This window comes from Vidua macroura, chromosome 1 (assembly GCF_024509145.1).
Source record: "Vidua macroura isolate BioBank_ID:100142 chromosome 1, ASM2450914v1, whole genome shotgun sequence".
In the NCBI taxonomy this organism is placed as follows: domain Eukaryota; kingdom Metazoa; phylum Chordata; class Aves; order Passeriformes; family Viduidae; genus Vidua; species Vidua macroura.
In genome coordinates this window covers 87,772,063-87,795,568 of record NC_071571.1, presented here as the reverse complement: position 1 = coordinate 87,795,568, position 23,506 = coordinate 87,772,063, and the positions used below count along the sequence as shown (strand labels likewise).

Here is a 23,506-nt window from a genome sequence, read left to right as displayed (position 1 = left end):
TTCACTCACATCATGACTGACTCAAAATTTCTGTTAAACTGGGACAATAACTCATAGCTTGATATTCACTTGTGATTATCTATTATGCTAAAACCAAAGTCTTGTCTGTCTACAAAACTGATGTGTTATTTTGCTGACAGAATCAACCACTGCAAAGATTCACTAAAAAAGGGTTTCAAAAGAGAAAAAGAAATGTATTTTTTAAAGCATGTTTGAAGCTGCTTCCAGTATTTAAGGGAGAAAGAAAGACCCTCATTAAACAATCTTTTTTTTTTTTTTTTTTTTTTTTTTTTTTTTGTTGATTTTGGATTATGGACAAGGAGCTATCAAACAGAAAGGTCATACATAGCAGCCAAGAGGCTATAAAACATCTGGAATCCATGAGACTGGTGCCTGGCCTGACTGAAAAATGAAGAGTGGTGAATTTAACTTTTGTGAGGGATCTTTTACTCTCGAGTGTGGCACCCAAGCATTCCCTGGGGGTTTCTTCACCACAACTGCTGCTGAGCATTATCTCCACTTGGGAGTGAGATTGTAGAAAGTATTTGCATGCAGTCTGCTTTTAAACATCAAGTGAGATGAAAGAAAATTAGGATAGCTTCCCTTTGGAGGTTATTTCATGTGTTGAAGTTTACCTCACCATCCAGATCAGGAAGGTATTATGGTGGCAGTCAAACAGACACAGTGCTCTGGGCACTGCATTTACATTTGTATCTATTGGAAAGGGAAGAGAGGTAGTTATTATGGCTGCAAGTATTTAAAAATAGCCTTCATGGATCTCTGAGTGAGAAATGGGAACATGTGTTACTACATTGTGTATCCAAGATTTTTATATTTGCCAGAAACCAGTCCATATCTCACACAAAACTTGTCTTAAAACAAGTGTTACATCCTTATGGTGGGCTCTCCCAATGATGGAAGGGCAGGCAGCAGCTCAAAACCGGAAGGTTATAACCTCACTAGACAGAGAGCGGCACACAGATATAATGAATTCCTCCACTTCATCTGGAATCCACTAGTTAGATGAAGGGGAACAAATGTTATTCCCACAGTCAGGGCATGCTGGCACTCTGGAGGAAATACTGCCCCCTTACAGATTAGTTGGTCATTTTTATCAGGAACCAAAATGGAAATTTCTCCTGTAGTTACTGTGCTATACTGTGTCTGATGATCTTATTGCAATAAACGGTGAGGACAGTGGAATTTATCTGACAGTATACTACTGCATAAACAAGACCAAGTTATTCCTCAGAAAAGTTGCTATCAGTTTTATAGCCAAAGAGCACAAACAGAAAAACAAATGCCATGGAAGAACAGAAAAGGAAGAATCTGCTTCAATGTAAGATCCAGAGAATCTGAAAGAAACTACCTTTTTTTTCCACTGAACTTACTCCAACTTATATTATTCCCCATATTTAATGTTCTCCTTGATAAGGAGCATATAAAGTTTTGCAAAATTTTTGCACAATTTGGAAAATAGATATGCCCAAATTCACCAGCTATGGTATGTTTCAGAGACAGACGCTGTACTATGCTTAAATGAAACACAAATTTGTTCCCTTTTAGGAAGTGGCCACTAACAGCCAAGTGGTCACCAATTTTGCACATTCAGCATATTTTAATTAAAATATTAATTTTTAAAGACTTGTTTGATTTTCTCCCTCTAATCAAATATAGGATCTCTGACAGCATAAATGTACTTTGTTGTGTTTTTGGTTTTTTTATCACTTAGCAAGTAGCGCAGTTCAACATGACCATTTACATTCAGGGTGTCTTCCTCTTGTTTCAGACTTCAAACACCTCCACGAACCCCCATTACCTTCAGTTCTTTGTTCTAAGCAAACTTAAGCAAGATTTTAAAAGTTCAAACTGGTGAGCAGCACATAAAGATCCACTTTCAAATCCAGATGCTCATAGGTGAGCATTTCAGTGAAATTAATTATATGCCACTTCTGTTTCCTAACCAGCTTCTTCCTTTCCACAGTCTTCAAATATACAACATATTATATTGATTACCCAACTACTGCCTTCTGTCTACTTGTAAAATCAGCTTTTTAACAAACTGAGGGAAAACCACATCAAACTCAATGCTGTTCTTAAGAACCATTGCTCATTAGTGACTTTTTATTCTATGGGAGATCCAAGGCATTGGCAGATAAAGAATGAAATGTTACAATCAAGAGAGTGGACAGCATAGTTAGGATGTTCAGCCACAGGTCTCACTGCAGTGTTGCCAGCTCCCTGGCTCTGTCATCACTTGGATGCTGTGCTCAATGCATGTGATGGATGACCATGGTTTCAGAAGTTTATTGTGTTTGGTCCAACTCTCTTGAACAATCTTCAGTGATTATCCTGTCCTTAAAGAGAGCAGAGTAGAATAACTTGAAGTACCTGACCTAGCCTGGGTGCCAGAAGCAACATTGCTATGGCGTTAGGACCCCAGCATAGACTATTATTTAACTCTATTTTCCAAGTGTGTTTTGCAGCCAAAATGGAACCCTGTTACCATTACTAAACTGCTGCAGTTCCTCAGTTAACCAGCTTGAAGAAAGTCTCAGTTGTTACTGCTGTGCAGACATACCCTTAATCTTAGAGGCTAAGGCAATGGAAAGAGACAATCTTGTGCATCCTTGAGGATCTATTGGACATATACAGACTTTGGCTTAAAGAGTTCTCTTTATGTTATTGTTGTTTGCAGTTCTCTTTAAAATACTTCAGGACTGGCTAGGGTGACTGTTCAATTCATCTTCACTGCTGTATATGTCCTCCACTTAAAGGCAGGTGAGTTGACTAAAAGTTCTTCAAACATGCTGAGGGCAGTTATAAAAGTCAGTTATAAAACTGTGAGATAAGGGCAAATATCTTGGAGTTGTTTACTGTGGTACCCACTCCACTGGTATCAAGGATAATCACAAAAAACCAGTAAAGAAAAGCAAAAACACAGCAGGCTTTTTAGCAGAGCTATTTCATATTCAGATTCATTAAACTGAAATAAAATCACCACCACATTATCTTGCAGCAGAGAAAAGCAGCATGAAGGGCACAGGCAATTGAACAAAACTTCTTGATCTTAGCATCCAAATGCATTTATCGAGTATGTAAAATTGTTGACGTAGATCTCTCTGAAACTGTACAAATGCAGAGTAAAACCATAGCTCAACAAGAGGGAGGAACTGTGTTCTCTCCTCTGTGTGCATGCTGCTGTGCACAGGATGTGTGTGCATTAATGCACATGAATTCAGAATCCTAAACTCTCCACTTGTATTGCAGGTCACGGCCTGCCCCACAGGGTGAATCACACTGAACAACACTGAGTTCCTGCAAAAAAGACATTCTTTTCCTCCTGTCCAGGTGGAACAGTAAGGCCCCACAGTGAAAATCATGGTCCAGCTGGCTTCAGCAAAAGCATGATTTCACACCATGACTGCATATGTACAGATACATGCACACATGTCCACACATTCATTCTGTACATATACAAAGGTACACATACATTTTTACATTCTTTGGAGGCAAAATAATAAAATACCCAACAAACCACAGGGTTGCACAGACTGTACATTTTTGCTTAATGAATCTGCTTGAGGAAAATTTGGGTTGCTGTAACAGGAGTTATTTTGCCTCTTTAAGGACTGTTCCTTGCATTGACAAAATGCCACACATTTACAATGACTAAAACAGGGCACAAGGAAAGCCAAGGTAAACACAGCTCACATAATGACAGATAAACTAGAGAGCCCCCTCCTACCCACATCAACACACCATGAGAAGAAGAAGCCATGTGCTTTCACTTAAGAACACTCAAATGCATCCTCTGTTACTGTCTGGATGTCATGCTGAGCTGTGGCACACCCTTCTTCTGCCCTGGATGTGGGGTTTTGCTTTTTGTTGCTTATTAAAATTGAACTAACAGGGGATAGGATGTTGGGAGCAGCAGAGGAGGCTGGCAGTTCAATGCCACGCTGAAGGGTTGTCAGCCTGTGTGCTTCAGATGATCGGCTCTTCTTGTTGCCACCTCTGGGGTGTCAAACCTGCATCTCAGAAGTGCTGATGAGGCCCAGTGCTTTGGCTTCTTCTGGTGTTAGCCCACTCTTTAGTGTCCTTCTCACTGCACAGTCATGGATTCCAAAAGCAGACAAAACAAAAACAAAAAAAAACCCAAACAACAAAGAAAATGCAAACAGTTAGAATCAATAATTACACAAGCTGCAAAAACCCCTGTTAACATGCAAGCTCAATCAAATCAAAAGTTGCTATCTATTTAGGGCCTTAAGTTCAGAAACACTGAGTAATGCCCTATGGCAAACTCACTGGAGCATCAACTGCAACTCCAAACAGGCAAAAATACATTTATCATTTGACATTTAGTCAACAAGAAGTTTTAAGGAAAAATACCCCAGCTTTTGAAGACTTTTCTTTTTCTCTGAAATTGTACCAGTTGATTTTCAGTCCATAGAAAGTATCATCTGCCCTATTATTTTATAAATCATAAGATTTTTTAAAAAGAGCTTTGGGATCTTTATAGGGATCTATGTATCTAACTATATAAATCCTTTGAGATTTGTAAAACCCTCCCCCCCAAAGTTAAAAGACTATAAAATTGACTACTTTATAGTTAATTAAAATCATTAAAACTACTGTTTTCATACATGCTCCCCTTTCTTTTGTAATGTTCCCCCATCCTAGTGCCATTTGTGTCACCTTTGCTATTGGTAGTCTGCAGCATTTTAGCTGAATTTAAATGATAAATCTAAGCCAATCAAAGACACTAAGAAATTTGTTTCTTAATTTTCCATAGAGTGTCCTGAACACTAGCCCTGACAAGAGTTTTAAAATTTATGATCGCCTTTTTTATTCAGAAACAGGTGGCTGTGTCACTGCACACAGTGAGCATCAGTGTCCTCCTAGTTTTACTGGTGCTTTGATTTTCAGGTGAATTCAAGACACAAGTGCGGTGTTCACACTTTAATGTTCCTCAAGTGCAAAATGAACATTGAGAAGTTCAAGCTTCATGCAAAGCATAAACAGTGACTTAATATTGAACAGAATATATTTGGAGCCTAGAAACAGTGAACTCTAGAGGAAACTAATCTTAGAGAAACCAATTGCAAAGAGTGGTCAAGGAGTTCTTGCATAATTTAGCACAATTAATATCTTTCATTTACTGAGATATTCACTCCATGTAACTGAAACTGGGTGGTCACACACACGGGTTGAGCAGGAGTGAGAGAAGGGAATGGATTGGCATAGAAAACAAGGGGATAAGATAAAGGAAGAATATGGCATATCTGAACATTTGATACCATGCAGGTTGAATGAATGGGATCCATTCTTGGTTGTGAAACAACATTCATCAGATACTGAGGTTAATCAAATGAGCTGGCAATGCCACATTTCTAGTTCCTCCATTATCAAACCCTTACTTGAAAACTCTTTTTCAATACTCACTCCTTTCTCCTAGATTATTTGTATTATTAAACACCACCAGGGGTCTGCATGACAGCTTTTTAGGATTCCCAGTTTTTCCTACAATACTGATTAGCAACATCTCCCAAGTTTACCAATATTTAGCTTAAAGCACTGCAAGGTTAAATGAAACTGACAAAACTAAGTTTAAGAAAGACCAAAAAAGTACTACCAGGAGAAAAATAAACTTCAGAAAATGCTGTGGTCTCCTTGATAAAGAATAGCCAACAGAACTTTTGAGTCAGTTCTCATCACTGGCACTCTTTCTGGCTTCTCAGATTTGATATACAAAATATTCATGGTATCAAGTGGTAATTTCTAGACATATGCTGTGGAATGCCTTAGGATCTTAAGGTCTCAGTGAATCACCCAATGCTTACTTCTATATCAAAATTAACTGTATCAGGAATGGAGTTGAAGAAAAAATCCAAGAAAGCTGCAGTAGAAACATTTCTGTCATATTAAACCCAAAGATTTCCCTGTGTATTTCACTTGCTTAGCTGCCTGCACTGCCTCTCCCCTGAATGCTTTTTTCTTTACCCTCTGTAACATCAACAGCCAAACATGGACCAAAGCTTGTTTGGCCACCAGAAAACAGTGTCATGCTAAAAAATATAGGGGACCAAACTTTCCCAGGGTGGCTGTCTAGATGACATTTCAGCTTCCAAGTGATGCAAAAGCGAGCTGGAAAACCAAATGTGGAACAAATTTCCACGTTTTAGACACTTCTGTGGAAGTGTCAAACAAAATGCATTCAGGACTGCTCTCACACATATCCCCAACTCTCTCAAAGCACAGTCACTCACTCACTCAGTCACTCAGTCACTCAGTCACTCACTCACTCACTCACATTTTCAAACTGAGCACAGTAACTACTGTAAAACAAAGCTATTTTTTTCTTGTCAGACGGGAAGAGAACAAATTGTTATTCCTGTTTGCAAACGTTTCACAGGAACTGATGCACTCTGCTAACACTGGTTAGGTATTGGACTAAGCTAAATTCTGCTCTTATTTATGATAAAATAAATCTGGAACAACCTTCTTTAGGTCAGTACAATTGCTGCTGCACAAACAATTGAGCTGAGACTCTATCTAACAACTGAAAGGCAAACGAGTGCCTCTGTAAATTCTACCAAGAACACAGTTGTTTAAATTCCTTCATCAGCCTGAATAAGAGAATTACTAGTTTACTAGGAAAAGCCAAATGGATCTACAATAATATATAGGTTTCTTTGAAGTAAACTAAGGAGTTTATATTCAGAAACTATAATTAGGAGTTAAAATACCATGGTAGAAACCATCTTCATGGAAAAGCAGGTAGTCTTCTTTATGTTAAACAAGATAAGTCTCTGAATCTCCAGATGCCTACCTATCAAACATACTAAAGTATTAGATTGACATCATTTTGCATTAACCCTTTGATGACTGAAGCAAAGAAATCCTGTATGTAGCAGGTAGTAAGGAAGAGTGCCCTGTTCTGGGTTTGCTGCATGATTCACACAAGAAGTCTGGAGACCAGCTCCACACTTGTATTTTTTGTGTCACTGCAAAACAAGTAGGAATGGCAATACTCAATGAATTGCTGGGATATATGCAGCTGTAATTAAACAAAACAACCCTAGGTTCTAACTTAGCTCTTCTTTAATACAGAGAATGATAACTTGGATTTAAAATATTACAGTGACTGAAGGTATTAAGCAGGAAATTTCCATCTGGAAAAAAGAAAAAAAGAGGGAAAAAAAAAAGAGCTCCAAACAATGCAGAACTTTGGTGGTCATAATGAGATTGTCAAGAAAATAATAAAAAGCAAAGATGTGAAGAATATTTTCAGTGACAGAATGATTTCCATAAAACTGATGGCTGCTGACTTGTATAAACTAAGCATGTGGGGGGCCAAATACTGGAATATACTGTGGCTACTGGCAAGATTAAAGCTGTCCACCATCAACAGGCAACTCGAAGGATAACAGCTGACAGAACCATGGTCCAGACTCAAATGAGTGAATTCTTAACCCTATAATGCAATGGGCCAGTCTGACACAAACGAAGCCACTTAGTGTTTGAAGTATTACGTACTTAGGAAGATGAAAGTAGATCAATAAAGGGTCTCTTTGTATAAAAATTGTATCTACTATGCACAAATTACAGTATGTTTCCTCATCTGAACAAGATACAGTGGATGGGTGCAGCATAAGTTCCAGCCCCACTATTCTCTGCACTGACTTGTTGAATATAAAGGCTTGTGGGTGCTGAAACCAGGAGAAGGCTGAGTTATGTACAGGAGCAAAAACTGCTGTGGGAGGTGGGTATACCTTGTCTTGACATTATGTTACACACGTGTCCTCAGTCATTTGTCTATTTCCTCATAAAGCTGAGTAGGATTCCTCTACCTTAGGTCATGAACATGTTCTGTCATCAAAACTGAATGCGGGGAGATATTTTCCTTCCATGTTTCATAGACAATGCAAAATTACATTTCTCACCCTAGGTCTTTACTCTCCCTGCTTCACTGAACTTTGTCATGTTTCTAACTGGACTAGACATAATATCTTGGCTTGTAAAACTCTTGGCCTGCTGCAGATCACATTAAACTGAGTTATGGAATGTATTTTGGAGGCAGTGACAATAAAAATAAGACTTTCAAATGACCTTTTAGGTTCTTCAAGCAATTTTTAAAACATTTCCTAAAGAAACATAACATCAAGAGAAAATAACTTTTACTCTTGTCACAAGCAAAGCCTGCTGAGATCCCATAACCAAGAAACTAAATGTTGTTTTTCTGGGGTTAGAGTGTATGGTATTCTTTATTAATCATGAAATCTAGAGTTCTATTTGATATTCTGGCAGAATGCAGTGTGCTTAGGATGAACTCAATGAATTTGACTCTGCCTGTTGGGTCAAAATCTATAGAGATACACAGCCTGTGCATTATGCTGGAAAAGTTTTTAAAAAGAGTAATTCCTGAAGCATAGCTTTGTCAGAGAATATAATTATCTAGGGTTTGGTTGATTCTTTAAAGAGCAAATTGCACTCCTAATTTCCTCTCTCCATACTTTTTTTTTTTTCCTTCCAGATTCAACAAAGAGTAAGGATCAGTCTGGCTGGCGCCATTTATTCTGCATTTGCAATGGCTTTTGGCATGTGTGTCTACATTTGTGTGAGTCACTTGTAAGGCAGAATAGATGTAACCATTCGCCTGCTCAGGCAGTCACAGAATGAATGCCATTCCTGCTACAAAGATGTAGCAGCCACAGAGCTTTCCCTTTGTCCCAGGTAAAGTAGCAAGTTGCTGATCTGGAATGAAGAAAATTCCATGTGGTGTAAATTACACAGTGAGGACAGCAAAAAGGGCAGATTATAAGAGACAATATAGGCAGCCCCATCATCTCATTCCATTTAATGTATCTTAAGGGTTTTTTTCTGCTACCTATCCACATCCAGCTTGCACACTTCAGTCTATGTTTTCACATACTTACATTTAACATATTGTCTTGGACTTTATTACAGTGAGTCCAGCAATGGCAATTTGCAATTCAAAAGTTCAATCTATACAGCCTTGATCATATTTTCTTATTTTAATCCTTGTCATATTTTTATGCCACTGTCTATATAAGTTATGTTTAATTATGCATATATCATTGCTTAATACAAGTAGGCCGAAATGTTTAATAGAAATGCTGTAACATTATGTGTAGCAATTTTCTTACAGAGATTTGCAGGTGAATTTTTGGAGTATATCGTACACTTCTGTGAAGAAGTACAGACAACAGAAATGTGGTCTTTGTCTGGGTCAGCCACATATAAAGCTCTCAGAACCAACACATTATTATGTATTATCATTCTGCAGCTTTGCTTTGAGTCCTGTCAACACTTCATAGATGGCACAAGTCTCTCCTAACAAGAAATCTAGTAGGTAACAACCACCTTTGGGTGTTACTTATGGTGTCTGTGACATAAAGAGGCACTTTATAAGGAAAGCTAAATTTGCTTTTTTCATCTCCAGGTGGCTTATATTACACGGAACAAAAAGTAACATTGCTTTAGAGAACCTGGGCTGCATATGAAGAGCATATGTGTTTTCAAAGTAATATTTAACATGTAGTTGAAACTGTTAAAGTTTCCAACTTTATGTATTTCACAGATCATCATTTACACAGTCCCAACAGTAGGGCAGAAAAGAAGATTTAACTCCTTCCTTGAAAGCCTTCTGTGACAAAGTCTCCTTAATTTACATGAATTCCACTATGACGAGTTACTACTAAAAGCAATCCTGCTGCCACCTCTTTCATAATTTCTCCCACTTAACTTCACCAGTCAGAAGTGATTCCACTAATAAGAGTATAAAGCTCACCAGCAACCAAGGCAACATGACTGACTATATAGTGAGTCATGACTGAGTCACTATACACTATTTTCAAGACCAGACTATGCATTAAATATGCACAGGTTGGGAAAAGACAGGACATGGGATACAAAAAGTAAATCATCTAATGTAAGTGTTTAAGGCCTGCAGCCTTTGCCTTTCATTTGGAATTTTAAAATGACCCACTAAGGGGATTTATCAGCTTCTGAACACTGAGATGTCTCTTGGAGAGTGACTTGGCAGAGGAGTGTGACCAAGCTTGAGCACCTGGATTCTGCAGAATGCAAATTAACTATTCCCATTAGGAATCCACGCTGGGCAATAAAGCAGTAAAAGGCATCATCTCTATGAGCCCATCAGATGAAAATAACTGTGATCAAAACAATCTTGTAAATTCACTAATCAGATGGTGGTATTTGCCTAGAGAAAGCCACACACACACACACACACACACACACATATATATATATGTATATGTATATATAAAATTATATAATTTCTTGGCCATAGTGCTGGGGCAAGAGAAATGCAATATAGCTTTTTGTGAAACATTTTTGTTCATCTTCTAAGAGAGACTTCCCTTCAAACACTTCTGACACTCGTGTCCAAGCAATCTCCGTGGTGGCAGCAGAGGGCTCCCTTTGGCAGCTGCAGCACACAGGAGGTGGTGCTTGTTTGCTGCACCTCTTTAGAAAGGAAGCATGAAAACCACCCTGTACCTCTTTGTCTTCTCTCATTCTCAGATGAGGTGCTTTCCAGAAGAACTCGGTGATTTTGTCAGCCAGCAACTCACTGCTGCCGAATTCTTACTAGGATACTGAAAGACACGATCTTTCAGGAAGGAAGGATGATGCAAATAAGGAATAAATCACAGACCAGAGAAAAATTTGCAACTTACTTTAATACTGAGAGAAAGCAAATAAAATACTTATCCTATCAATTTGGATTAATGGTGTGCAACTCAACCATCCCTATTTTTTTAAATACTTAAAACTTGTCCTACCCAAAAATATCCTACTTTTGGGAATGAATCCTGTGACAAGAATTCAAAAGCCTTTACCTTTAAAATACATCAATTAAAATTAAATCAGAGGGCAACATAGATGAATTCACTGATGCAGTGAATGGCAAACTGGCAAAAGTGAAAACAATTTGCATTTCCTGTAAGATGCAAACAAATGGAGCAAAGTTATTTCTTCCTACAGAACTACAGTTGAAAAAGTAGCAAAACTGTGTAGCATAACAGTATTTATATAGAAAATGTCAATGCCAATATGCTGTGACAGGGAACAGGAACAGCTTTTTTCCTACATATAATACTGATAGCACTTGCTCTTTATCAGCTGTTTATCTCCTGCCAGTTTCTCCTGCATTACCTTCAGCTTGCTCTCTCCTGAAATCAAGGAAGTGTCACTTGGCTAAGAAGAGATGGCCAGAGAGATTCCAGCACTTTTAAGTCCTTGTCTAGGAGCCCATGGGAAATTGCATTTGGTTCTCCCAATGTTGGAGACAGAGTACAAGGATGGTCTGGCTATGATGTCAGATCCTGGGGGGACACTGGCTTCACCTGGACAGACACTTAGTCCCATGAGCTGACAGCTACTCTAAAACCACCTGGGACCACCCATCATAGCAACAGTTTTCTCCTTGTTCTTACACCACACCCTCTGTGCTAGGGCTGTAATGTACATGTACAGGTGAATGTCTGTGTAGTGTTCGTATCTCTCTTCTCCCTGTGAAGTGAAATAAACAGGGATAAAAGATATATAGTTTTTGTAAGCATTGCATATTTAATTCTGACTTCTCACATTAATGCAATGACTTCTCACCCCTTTTCAGTTGATGTATTAAAACAATGCTGCCCAGTTTTCAGCAAATACAACAATCCACAAAATCCCTAATAGTGGTGCAGGAATCCAACATAAAGTTAAGGAATGTATATATTGGTGGAGGCTAGGATAATTTGTTATGTGACCTTATTTAAAAAAAAATAAAAGCTGTTTCAATCAGAAAGTTGGAGGCTAGGAGCCCCAAAAGAAATAATTTCTATCAGAATAATACTCATTTTAGAAATTACGCACAGATTCCTCTAAAATAGCGAGTGGAAAATGAATTTAAGCCTCTTTTACAAGCCATTTTTTTAAACAGGTATTGAAACCAGCCTTTCAAAAACCCTTTTGTTTTGAAGACTACATGATGTAGAATTGTACAGGATGATTGCAAGTTCCCTCTACAGTGCTAAGATCAGGTAAACACTCTTGAACAAACCCTGAGGTATGAGAGATATGGTCTGAAACTCATGCAGACTGCCAACAAAGTACTATAGATTTGAACATGCAAAAAGTAGATTGTTTACCCCTATCTGTCAAAATCAGGTATCTTAAAAGAAAGCTATTGAAAACCCCACAATACACATTTTAAAGCAGAAAGTGACACTTATAAATAAATGTGTGCCAACTTAGAAATGGTATTGACATCAGCAATCAAAATTATGTATGCCATCGATTACAATGGACAAAACTGAAAACATGGAACCAGCTATTCAGCCTCAAGAGTTGAATAAATTTATAACTATCAAAACTCATGGCAAGTCCTATGGGTTACACAAAGAAGGGCTAGTGATCATGCAACAGAACAGCAGATATGGTGGTACTTAGGCAAAGGTTGGACTTGATGAACTTGGAGGTCTCTTCCAACCTGAATGATTCTGTGCTTCTATGATTCTACCTCTCCTGTTTGTTCTCCTACAGCTGTTGATGTTGGCCTCTGGCACAGATGAGACAGGGGACTACAGAGACCTCACCCTAATCAGATACATCAATTTCTAGAGCTTACTGTGCTCAACGGCATTTATTATTAATTCATGAAGTCCTATTAATAATTTAAATTCACTGGTTTTATTTTTATTTATTGTAGGTCATGGAGTTTATTCTCCTTTTGCAAAGATCTTGCCATCTTAAGGATGGAAGAATGTATTACTTAAAGAGCATCCAAGACTCAAGCTATCTTGGCATCTAATGGAGATAACCTTCCAGCTGCCAGAGCTCTAACTGCTTTATCTCACATTCTATTTTTATTCAATAATTACATTTTTTAAGCCATGTACTGGCCTTCTGAAGGCTCAGTACTTTGTGCAGGGACAAACAGACTTTGATACTGAAAACCATCAGTCATACATTTACTTTTTCTAAATGCAAAGAATGGTTCCTAAATACACATCACTACCTAGATTACTCTGCCCCATACTCTAACTCCTGATAGAATCCAGCTACTCAAATCCAAAACAATTAATGGCAAATTCAAAGTGATATTGTTTGCCTTTAAAGCATTTTATATAGTCTTTCTTCTTGCAAGGTTTTCATTTTTTAAAAAGTATTATTTCCATTAACTCCTGCTTTTAGTCAGGCTATAAATACCAGAAGAACAGTCTCCCTCCTGGTATTTTGGCACTTCTGTACATTTTCAAAGCCAGAAAAAGTAAGTGAAGATACATGAAACTGAAAAATAATGAAAATAACAAAGAAAATATGAAGAAAAAGTTACATAATGCACCCTATGAATGCTTAACAAAAAATATGCACCTTTGGATTCAAATAGTGTCCCATGTAGTACTTTTTTGCTTTACAACATGTTTATTCCAAAGCAGCACTGCATGCGGTTCTAAAACTTGTCTAAAGCTGGTCTCCATGCCTGGTCCTTTGGCACAGCTCTTTCCCACATTTTAGCACCTGATGACACCAGGCCGATTCCTATTTCACTTTTACAGTATGAAATACCTGCCCTAGGATGTTCTGTAGTTGAAATTTAATCCACCAGCCCTAAGTTTACTTGTCTAGGATTCAGGTAAACTTGACTCAATTCCTATCTCCACCTACTCAAGTGGTGCCTCAGACTCATTTCTCCATCATGATTTGTAAGTATTTACTTCCTTCAAGCCATTACACAAATAAATCATAAATCCTTATGAGATGTTTCCATACCTCAAGGGTCTGTCATGGGGTGTATTATTAGGCTACCATATGATTTCAAAGCCTAATAAAAGAACAAGGTATTATCATGTCTCTCTCTTTTTTACATATCACAAATCAGTTTGATCGAGTTATCTCACTCAAATATTAAATTGTGATTCAATTATTATGTGTTCCAAACCCTCTTTTCTAACTCAAATCTAAAGCAGATTTTAAATTTTAATAAGATCTAAAAGTAATAGGAGTGCACACACACACACACAGACACTCTGAGATAAAACAATGTGTGGGAAAACAAGCCTCTCACTCTGCGCCGTCCCCATGCAGTGTCTCTAGCAGCATCTGATAAAACCATCACTGTGCTACTCATCATCAAATACCAGTCACACCCAGGACCTACATTATAGCTCATCATCCAGGGTCAGATGAAAATCCCTTTTGGCTATTTATTTCTAAGGAATTCACAAGTGTTACTCACAATTTCTAAGCATTCACGAGTAACACCCAGCATATGCTAGAATTAGTGCAAATATCTTCCATATGCTTATTCATATTTAATAAACTGGAGTATGATTTTTCCTGATGCTGACTCGTAGGAATTGTATCCTTCTCCTGAGACAGGTCCATCCAGTTCAATGAGACCAACACAGAGATGGCACCACAGCAAGAGCCTAATCCTGAGAAGACTGATTTTCCCTTAAGGGATCTATATTTAAATAGACAGTGTGGACAAGAAGGAAAACAGTAGTATCTTCCTATTTGCTATTATGGAGTTTTGGGAAGGCTCTTTAATTAAATATATGTAAGTAAAACATGGTATCTTATGGATGATACTGCTAGTCTTTCTGATGTAGAGTGATTCCTAAAACTTTCTTATCCCAACTTTCCCTTGCACTCATTGTTTGTTATTGCACCATCTGTGAAGGTTTTCCTAAACTTACCAGAAAACCAGACAATCCTAATTATATTATCTTTATTTCATTGCTAAGTTGAACATGTCCCTGTAACGTTATAGAGAACCTTCTCACAGAAAGCTGCCCTCAGACTGCAAGAACAGAAATAATATATTTTCAACTTAATTTTTATGCTTTTAAAACTTGCTGAATTGACAGCTCTGGTGGCTAGAGCCTATTTTTTTACACACAGAGTATAAATATAAGTAGAAAAAAAAAAAAAGCCACAGCAGAAGCTTCCCATAGCAACTTCCTTTGAAGCTGTCTTTGAACGATTATCTTGAGGGGGTGCAAGAGCATTTCAGTTTCTGTGGCTCATTCAATCCTGTGGCTTTCTGATGAACAAATACAACTGCAATGTTATTTTCTCAGATATAATGCCACTCCAGTGTATCTGGTAGGCAGATCTCTGAACACCTGTCATAAGGCAGTGACTTCCAGTTAATTACTGTACTTCTAAATGACAAATTTTACCCTGAAAATCTTCCACTGTGTAAAGGCCTAGCACAGAATCTCTCCAGATCATCCCAGGACTCAGCTGTTACACACTTACCTCAGTTGTTATGTACCTTAGATTTCTGTAATTCACTTCAGCTCCCACTGAACAAATTCCTTCCTAGTAGTCATATCTTGATTTATCAGTGACCCTTCCTATCTTCAATCAACAGATACAGACAGTTATTCCCATCTGTCTTTTGTTGGATGACTCCCTGCCTTGTTCCTCCTCACATTTTATAGTTCTGATGATTACCCTGAGCTTTCAAACTCTTCTACATCATTATGCCCTAACCAAGTCACATACCAGATACAGTCACACATGTCAACAACCACAAAAGGTAAAATGCTTCAAATGAACATATCAAGATGTCTCATTTTCCCATTGCAACAATTTAATATTAATATAACATTACATTTTCCATAAACCTATTTGTGCTTTCCCCTAGCTATAAATGACTTGAGTACTTAGTTTGGGTTTTTTTCCTTTTTTTTACTTCATATTTCACTGTCTTTTTTATGGGAAAAAATCCCTTGTCCATGAGAACCCTCTGCTGGAACCACAGCAAACATTTATAGTGCAACTACATATAAATATTTTGGGTTTCTGATTTTGCTAAAAACCATGTGTCTCAGTTTGTGCTCACTAAAATCTTTGCTGAAAGCCTGACAAGTTTTCCAGTTGAGCACTGAAAGCAATGAGACGTATGCAACATGATGCACAGGGAAAATAATTCCTTTCAAGTGAGTTTCTCTTTGATGTTCCTGAACAGATTGAATACCAAGCTCATGGCAAAAGCCAAAAGATGTGTATGGGAGTCTGAAGATTGAAGGTGATGAATCAAACCTATCAGATAATAGGGTCTCTTTGCTCTACAGGTAATAAATATCGTAGTGTCTGCTAATCTAAATCATTGAGATATGCCTAAAAATGTACTTTCTTACATGTTTATGTGTTTCTAACTGGAATATCTTCTGCTCATTTAACTCACATCATGCATTAGCAAGGGCTAATCTCTCTTCATTTCCTGGAGATGTCATATTATCAGTCCAGCTGAGTGTATTTTAAAGATAAACTACTTAATTAATTCATCATCAAGTATATTGACTATCTACCAGAGTGAAACAGTTCAGTTGGGATATTCTCCTTCCACGCTTCTGCACATGTCAGCTAAAAGGGACATTGAACTATTGAACTTTATGTTTATTTTGAAACTGTCTTTTAATCCACTTAAGAGTCTCATCCAGATCTTGAAGAACAAACAAGCACAAGAGCTGGATTCTATCATGATTAATTACAATGGAAATCAGTCCCAGCCTAAACATTTACTGAATGTTTAATCCCTGTTAATGCTTTTACTGAGTATAAAAGACAGTTCAATTGAAAAATAATGTAGTATTTTTATTATCATTATCCTGTTCTGTTGTTTCTGCAGCAAGTGCTTCCTAGGGAAGAAAAGTATCAAGCAAAAATTAGGAATAAAATGTTTTGGTATATGTGTGTATGAAGACAGTGTTTCCAATAGGGGAGATTCTTTAATATGGGATAAACTGTGGAAATAGGGATAAAGCATGGAAATAGGCAAATGTACAGGAGATTTATTTGATTTGCACAAGCCAACTGCAGCAGTCAGCATGTGCGGAACACCAGAACTGTGTGGGGAAGTGGGTAGCAGCAGGTGATGCCAGAAAGAGGTAAGGCACAGTGTATGACAGAAAGTAAGACAGACAATCCAGTGTCAGCTCATTTTCTTTGTTTAGAGACTGGCTCATCTATCCAGAGTGTCCACTTTGCCTCTGCTCTTGCCACATGCATAAGTTCCTTTTTTTAGAATGTTGGGGAAAGTGAATATGCTTTCAGCACATGCTAATTTATAGCAAATACCAAATGCTTTTGATCACCCATTATGTTAGAACAACTCCACAAGAAAGAAAATCTGTGTCATTTTTCACTCACTGTTGTTGTCTCCTCTTTGTCCTAACTTCCCAGAAATGCTAAAAAAATGGATGGAAAGGGAGTCAAAAAGCCACATATGGTTAATGATATTAAACACTAAAATCTTACATTCTTTGGGTAGTTATCCTTCTCATAGTATTTGCACTAGTTTCTGCAGGAAAAAAAAAAAAACAAATCCAGAAAGTCCATCACCTCTTAAACATTGGATTTACTAAGCCATGAAAACAAACTTCTCAAACTTGGGTGTCGCAGCTCAGTCCCAAGGCCACACTACACCATTGAAAGACCACCTCATAAATGTGCTACCTTTTCTTCCCAGTGGAAGTTAAACTCCTCTATAACCACTTTGCAGCCAAGCAGCAGTAGACATTTTGTTTTCAGGGCTGCGGAAAGATAGCATACAGCACGAGAGAGAAAGATTTTAAAAGGCGAAATATCTCAAACTATTTTTTGCTTTATGAATAAGTTCAGCTACAGACACAACTATTAATCTTTATGCCAGTTCACAGTAGGTTACAGCATTTTAAGCAGTCTCCATCTGAGGTCCTGATCTGAACTCTAGTTATGCATAAGTACTGTCATAAATCACCATAAGCCATTCTTATTATTCTGCTTAGGATATTTCAAGTTCTGTAGAAGACAGAGTCACCCACTGCATACAATACTGATTAAACAATAGTAAGAGGAACATAAGCCAATCATCAGCACACACTCAAGCCACTCCCAATGCATGTCTGCCTACCAAAGGCCTGGTTCCTACACCAATATACATAAATATTTGCACGTTCCCTTGGTTTGAGCAATTTAATAGCCTTATACTCACATGACTTCCTATTTGCTCGTGACCGCTTCCTCTCCCTAGGCACCGCTCGCTGGCTTGGCACTTGGGTGGCAGACTTGACAATGCGGTCCATGATCTCATCCGCGGCGTCATCTGTTGCGTTTGGTGAATCGTCGTTGCCAGCGTTCCACGAACCAATACGGCCTGGAAAAGTCCAGCAAGTGAATTTGGGGAAAAGAAGAGACGAAGTCTCTCGCATCACTTTGGTTTTTTGCAATTGGTTTTTTTGGGAAATTATAGCAGGCAGCTCAGTCATCCTGACTCCAATTCGACCAAAAAAGAAGCAGCTGCCTAATGGAGAATATTTCTAAATAATAGCCTAGACTCCTTGCTGCACCAGGAGAGAGCCAAGAGCTCAAACACAATTATATATATAGTGTAATACACACTTTCTATTCCTTTAAGCTGTGGTGTCTTGCTCTTGAGCACACAGCTGGCAAATGCCTGCTAGAGGCTGCCTATAAGCCAAGGATGGATAGTGCTGTGTGACCATGTTTCTCTCTGCTCCTATTACAAGGACACTAGAAGACATGGCACATCTTAGAGACTGATGCAAATCGGAAACACGCGTCCTTTTGAAGTGAAAGAAAGAAAGACGTAATAATTTCTGAGCATCTGTATCCCAACCTAGTGCAAAGGAGACAAGAAAAGGGCATAAAGCGTGGTTTGACGTGTACTGTCCCATTCACAATGAAGAATTCACCTTCTTATCACAGAGCTGTATGTGTCCTGGCATGACTGTGTGTGCTCTGCTGCGAGTGGAAGAGTTGTTGGCAAGCTGAAAAGCTGAAAGCGATTTTGGTTAAAACCATGAACAAACAAGTCAGCCATATTTCTGAATCCAAGGCCCTGGCACTCCTTACCCCACAGAGCATTGTGTAACACATCCTTGGGTTTCTCCACTACTGGCTACTGTTCTGTGTGCATTTTGTTTTTAAATTATTTGAAGGCTAGTGTGCAGTGTGAACACTGACAGTGAGCTTTGCAGGAGTGGATGTGGTACAATTGCAAGCACCAACAAGGCCATTTTATACCATATCCCTGAAGTCCATAAACAGCTTTGATTAGGCCTTTACTTGGCTGCCTCATCTCCTCTCTTTTTCAGGAGCAGTTCTACTACAACAGTACTCCTGACAAGCTCTTGTCTGGATCACCCATCTTCTGCCTCTGCTGTTCTTCTGGGGAACACAAACTGACCCTCACAATCAGGACACTCTCCTCATCAGCATTCAGTGGATTACTTCAGCTGTTCAGCCTGTTGCAGTGTAGCTTGAATTATTTAATCTTCGTACTTTAGTTAGCTGACTGGTTTCTTACACTGGGGCTGTGAAACTTCTTAGCCAGGATCGTGGTTTTAAGCCTTAGTAAACTATACACACACAGAGTTGGATGTGCTATTAGTTGTATTAAAAAAAAAAAAAAAAAAAAAAAAAGTATCAAGAAAGTGTAAGATGTCCAGATATGGAAGAGAAGAAATACCAGAGAAGAAAATGAAGACTTGAATTTTGATGCATCATCTTTACTCCAAAACGATCTTCCATGTATTGCAAGTATGGGAGTGATGAGGGGAAGACAAAAGCAAGTACCCATTACCTTTGCAGTTTAGCAGGGAGGTAGTTAAAAGACACATCACCTTTTTCCTGCCCATTTTCTCTCCAGTCTCTCCCCAGTCATTCATAAAATGCTGGAAGGTCTTTTCACTTGAATTTGAATTGCTACCTTCTACTTGCTTCTATTGTAAATAAAGAGAAAACCACATTCTGGATTATCCAGATGGCCCATTTTGCTTTCATGATAAGAACAAGAACTCAGGTGTTAGTGGGCAGTCACCATCATCGTGCAGGGAGAACTGAAAATTTCTGCAGGCTTGGACTCGTAATACCCTTACTTTGGCTGTGGTCTATGTGTTGAAACTTCAGGAAAACTCTTCTTCATCCCCATGCCTCAAATCACTTCTATCATGAAAACACCACTGCGACGTTGTCCTTCCCCTTCCACTTTTTCAGCTGAGTGCTATGCAAAGGGGACATGACCCACATTTGGGCCACTGTGTGGCTACCACAGCACAAGAAACGTGGCCAAGAGGAAATTTTGGCGCTTACCTCGGCTGGCCCGGCTCCGAGTGCGGACACCGAGTGCCATGGTGCTGTCCCCCCCCACGGAGCAGGTCTTCAGCACAGCCTTCATGTTCTCGTGCTCGGCAGCATCCTCGGCATACTGCAGGCCCTGGGGCTGGCTCTGGCAGGGCGGGGAGCTGCTGGAGAACTTGCCGGACTGCGGGAGGAAAAGGATTTGTTGTTTCAACTGAGAACAGCGTGGACAATAGGCCAGGGGCTCAACAGCGAATTGCAAGGAAAGAAGTGTCGTCCCAGGCTCGGTTTGGAGTAGACCTATTCCCAAAAGAGCCCTGCAACAGTTGCTCCTCTCCAAGAGCATTCACTCTGACCAGAAATAAACCTGAAACAGGGTGACAGCAGGGAGCAGACACAGTCAGAGGAAGAACAGATGCATTAGCTCAAGCTTTGTAATTTTGACCTTATGTCTGAGAGTAAAAGGTACAAAGCAAGGACTTGCTTTGAAACCTTTGATCCAGACTGGGCCTGATCTGGGGTCAGGCATGATGCTGAGAGGAACAGCATGAGATCCAACAGAAAAAAGAAACTGCTTTTTGTTCTGTACAATCAACTTTCAGTAGCAAGGCAAAATGGGCACAGTGGTCTAGGAAGAGACACCTTTTCCTCTTGCCTCTCTGCCTTGCTGCTCAGAAAACTCTCAAACTGCTCTAAAACACAATTATCTACAAGTAACTTTAATTCATATTACCACTAACGCTTACAAAGTCCCTGGTCTCAAAACATCCAGACAAATTATTTATGGCTGAAACACAAAAACTGCAGTCAGAAGTCAGATGAACAAACAAAGCCTTACAAGAAATTGAGGAGTCTGCCCTCTGCTTCCCTGTCACCACGACTACATGAACAACAGCAGCTACACTTAGCTGGGCATGCACAGTGTGGGTATGCAGCAGCACCACCACTGACCAAAACAACCATCTAGGAACAGGTGGGAGCAGCAGAAGTGGGTACTTCCTAAGGAGAAGGGCTTGCATTGCTGGGCTGCTCACCCTTCCCAGACTCTTCCTCCAAAGGGCTCAGATGCTGGTATTCGCCACTGCGCTCTTATCCACAGAAAGGTCAAAGCACATTGAAAATACACCTCTGACTGCAGGAAATACCAACCCTGTTGACAGCAAACAGGCATCAACAGATAATAATAAACCCCGGTACTCTCACTCATATCAGCCCAGCATCAGACACCAAAGTATGTTTTGTTTTTCCTTTTAATCTTTCTTACTCTAATTCAGCACAGATGAAAGGACAAGTGCTGCATTCTCTTCTTTCTTTGCATAATAAACAACATTAATTATTCACTTGATGATATCAAACCAGTCAGTTAAAGGGATGCAAACCTGCAAAGCCCTTCTGTCAGAGAATGGTAAATTGAAAGAAAAGACTGGGCCCTACTTTCAGAGCTTTGATCAAGTCCCCATGTCAAGACTGCAAATTGAAAAAGTTTAATCTGGAGACCAATGATAAGATGATTCTATTTTAACATAGTGACTTTTTGGGGTAAGATAGCAAGTTAACTGAGTAGCAAAACAATAATCCTTACAAGGCATTGAGCTAAATATATCAGTATGAGACCTATTTTTGATAGTTAGAAGTTTGTTTTCTTGTTAAAAGATTAGCTTGCAATATTTTGATGTGAAAAGTATGCAAGTGCTAGAGTTTCACATGTGAAATTAAGAAACAGAAAAATATTAGAGAAAAACTCCTATAAAAGGGCATGCCGTTTTTGCATTAAGACTACTCTCTTATACAAAGTGGATTGTTCAGTAATCAATACAATTTCCAAAAAATTACAAAGGATAAAGCCTCCATATAACTGTTAGTTCCTGTTCACACAGTTACATTAGTTACATGTTGGCATAAACAGGCAAATTAGTGTAATTTTCATTCCGTGCCCTAAGCTATACAGCACAAACCATCACTGGGGGCAAAGCTCTAGAGCCAGAAGTTTTATTTCATTTCCTTAATTTTCAGAAGTTGCCATAAATTGCTGGCCAAACCCCGGCCTGGTGAGGAAATGACCACCACTATGAAACAGTGAGCATTAAGCCACATTGTTTATGGTCAGCAAATTGAAGAAAGCTCTAATGCTGAACAAAAAATGCATTACAAAAAAGATGCTCCTCAAATCCATAAAATTTTCTTATGAATAGAGCTAGAACATCACCTCCAGGAGCACTTTATGATCGATAACATGAACTACTTCCATGGCTCACCTCTATGAATTAAGTGTCTCATTCTCTATTTATACAGCAAGGCAAACAGTTAGGATTTGCTTAACATCCCCATATCTTGATGCTTTTGAAAACTTTATAAAATAATACCATGTGGGGTTAGGTTATACAGCTTAATGAGTATGAAATTATCCTGGTAATCCATAGCCCAAGATAACTTACGATATCCATAACATTTAGATCACTGATGTTTTGGGTAATGGAGATACTTTGCAGTACATTACAGATAGTAAGGAAAAGAAATGAGGAAACTTAAAATTAAGGCCTCAGATAAGGATATCCTTATTCAAGTGGACAGGAATGCATATGGTTAAAGCTGACTGTAAAAATGCATTCTTATGATTGAGACAAAAAGGTATGTGAAGTATGTCATGGCTCATAGTTCTAGTTGAGCAGATGGAGTTGAGCATTTCTGAATTAGAAATTAGATGTCACAGCACACAGGAGGCATGGGATGACATGCTTTTTCAGAGAACCATACCTCAACATCCTCTTCTTCATCAGTCTGCCACTGGAAACAAAGGACAAGGTGGAGAAGGACAAACAGCAAGATAGAGGAAAGACAGCACCGTCAAACCATGACAGAGTAAGAGGTAACCATGGTACTGTTTATGCAATAGGAGGACATAAAAATAGAAGACATATAAGGAATTTATTTTCATGCCTTAGACAATCAGCTTGCTTTTTTTTTCTTTTTTTAAGCTGATTGTATGTAGAGCAGACTGTCACTGCCAGTAGGATATGTAGAAATTTCCTGATTTTTCTTACAGAAATGGTGAACTGAAACTACCCCTAATCCATGATATTTCTCTCCCTTGAGTCATGAGGTTGTTTGCCTCATGGAAGCTGACAACACTAGGTAGGGCTCCTTCTCCTTCCTTCTCTGTACAGCACAGGGAGGTCCTGGCTGCTATTTTTTTCAGTGCAGAGGTCAACTTCTTGGCAATTCCTTTCCTCTACACTTAAGTGTTTGTTTTAATTCCTTTTTTAAGCTGTGATTTTTCAACTTCCAATTCAACAGAGCACTCAAATCAAATGCTGGGTAGTCTTTCAATAAATGCTTAAAGTTCTTCAGTAGCTGCCTGATACCTGATTCTGGA

At 38.8% G+C, this 23,506-nt stretch overlaps 1 protein-coding gene across 4 annotated transcripts in view; it reads right to left on the bottom strand.

Annotated features, from left to right (window-relative positions):
• Nucleotides 1-288: 288 nt before the first annotated feature.
• The window catches only part of FHOD3 (formin homology 2 domain containing 3), a 372,799-nt gene continuing 349,581 nt past the window's right edge, over nt 289-23,506 (bottom strand). For 3 of the 4 annotated variants that reach the window (XM_053980820.1, XM_053980827.1, XM_053980835.1), the window contains 3 exons: nt 20,146-20,317; nt 18,026-18,187; nt 289-4,108 (listed from right to left, as the gene is read on the bottom strand). In XM_053980820.1, the coding sequence (XP_053836795.1) occupies nt 4,026-4,108; nt 18,026-18,187; nt 20,146-20,317 (417 nt within the window). In that variant the 3' untranslated portion in view covers nt 289-4,025. Of the gene's footprint in view, nt 4,109-17,202; nt 17,241-17,508; nt 17,586-18,025; nt 18,188-20,145; nt 20,318-23,506 lie in introns of all 4 variants that reach the window. The other variant, XM_053980841.1, reaches the window with a different exon arrangement.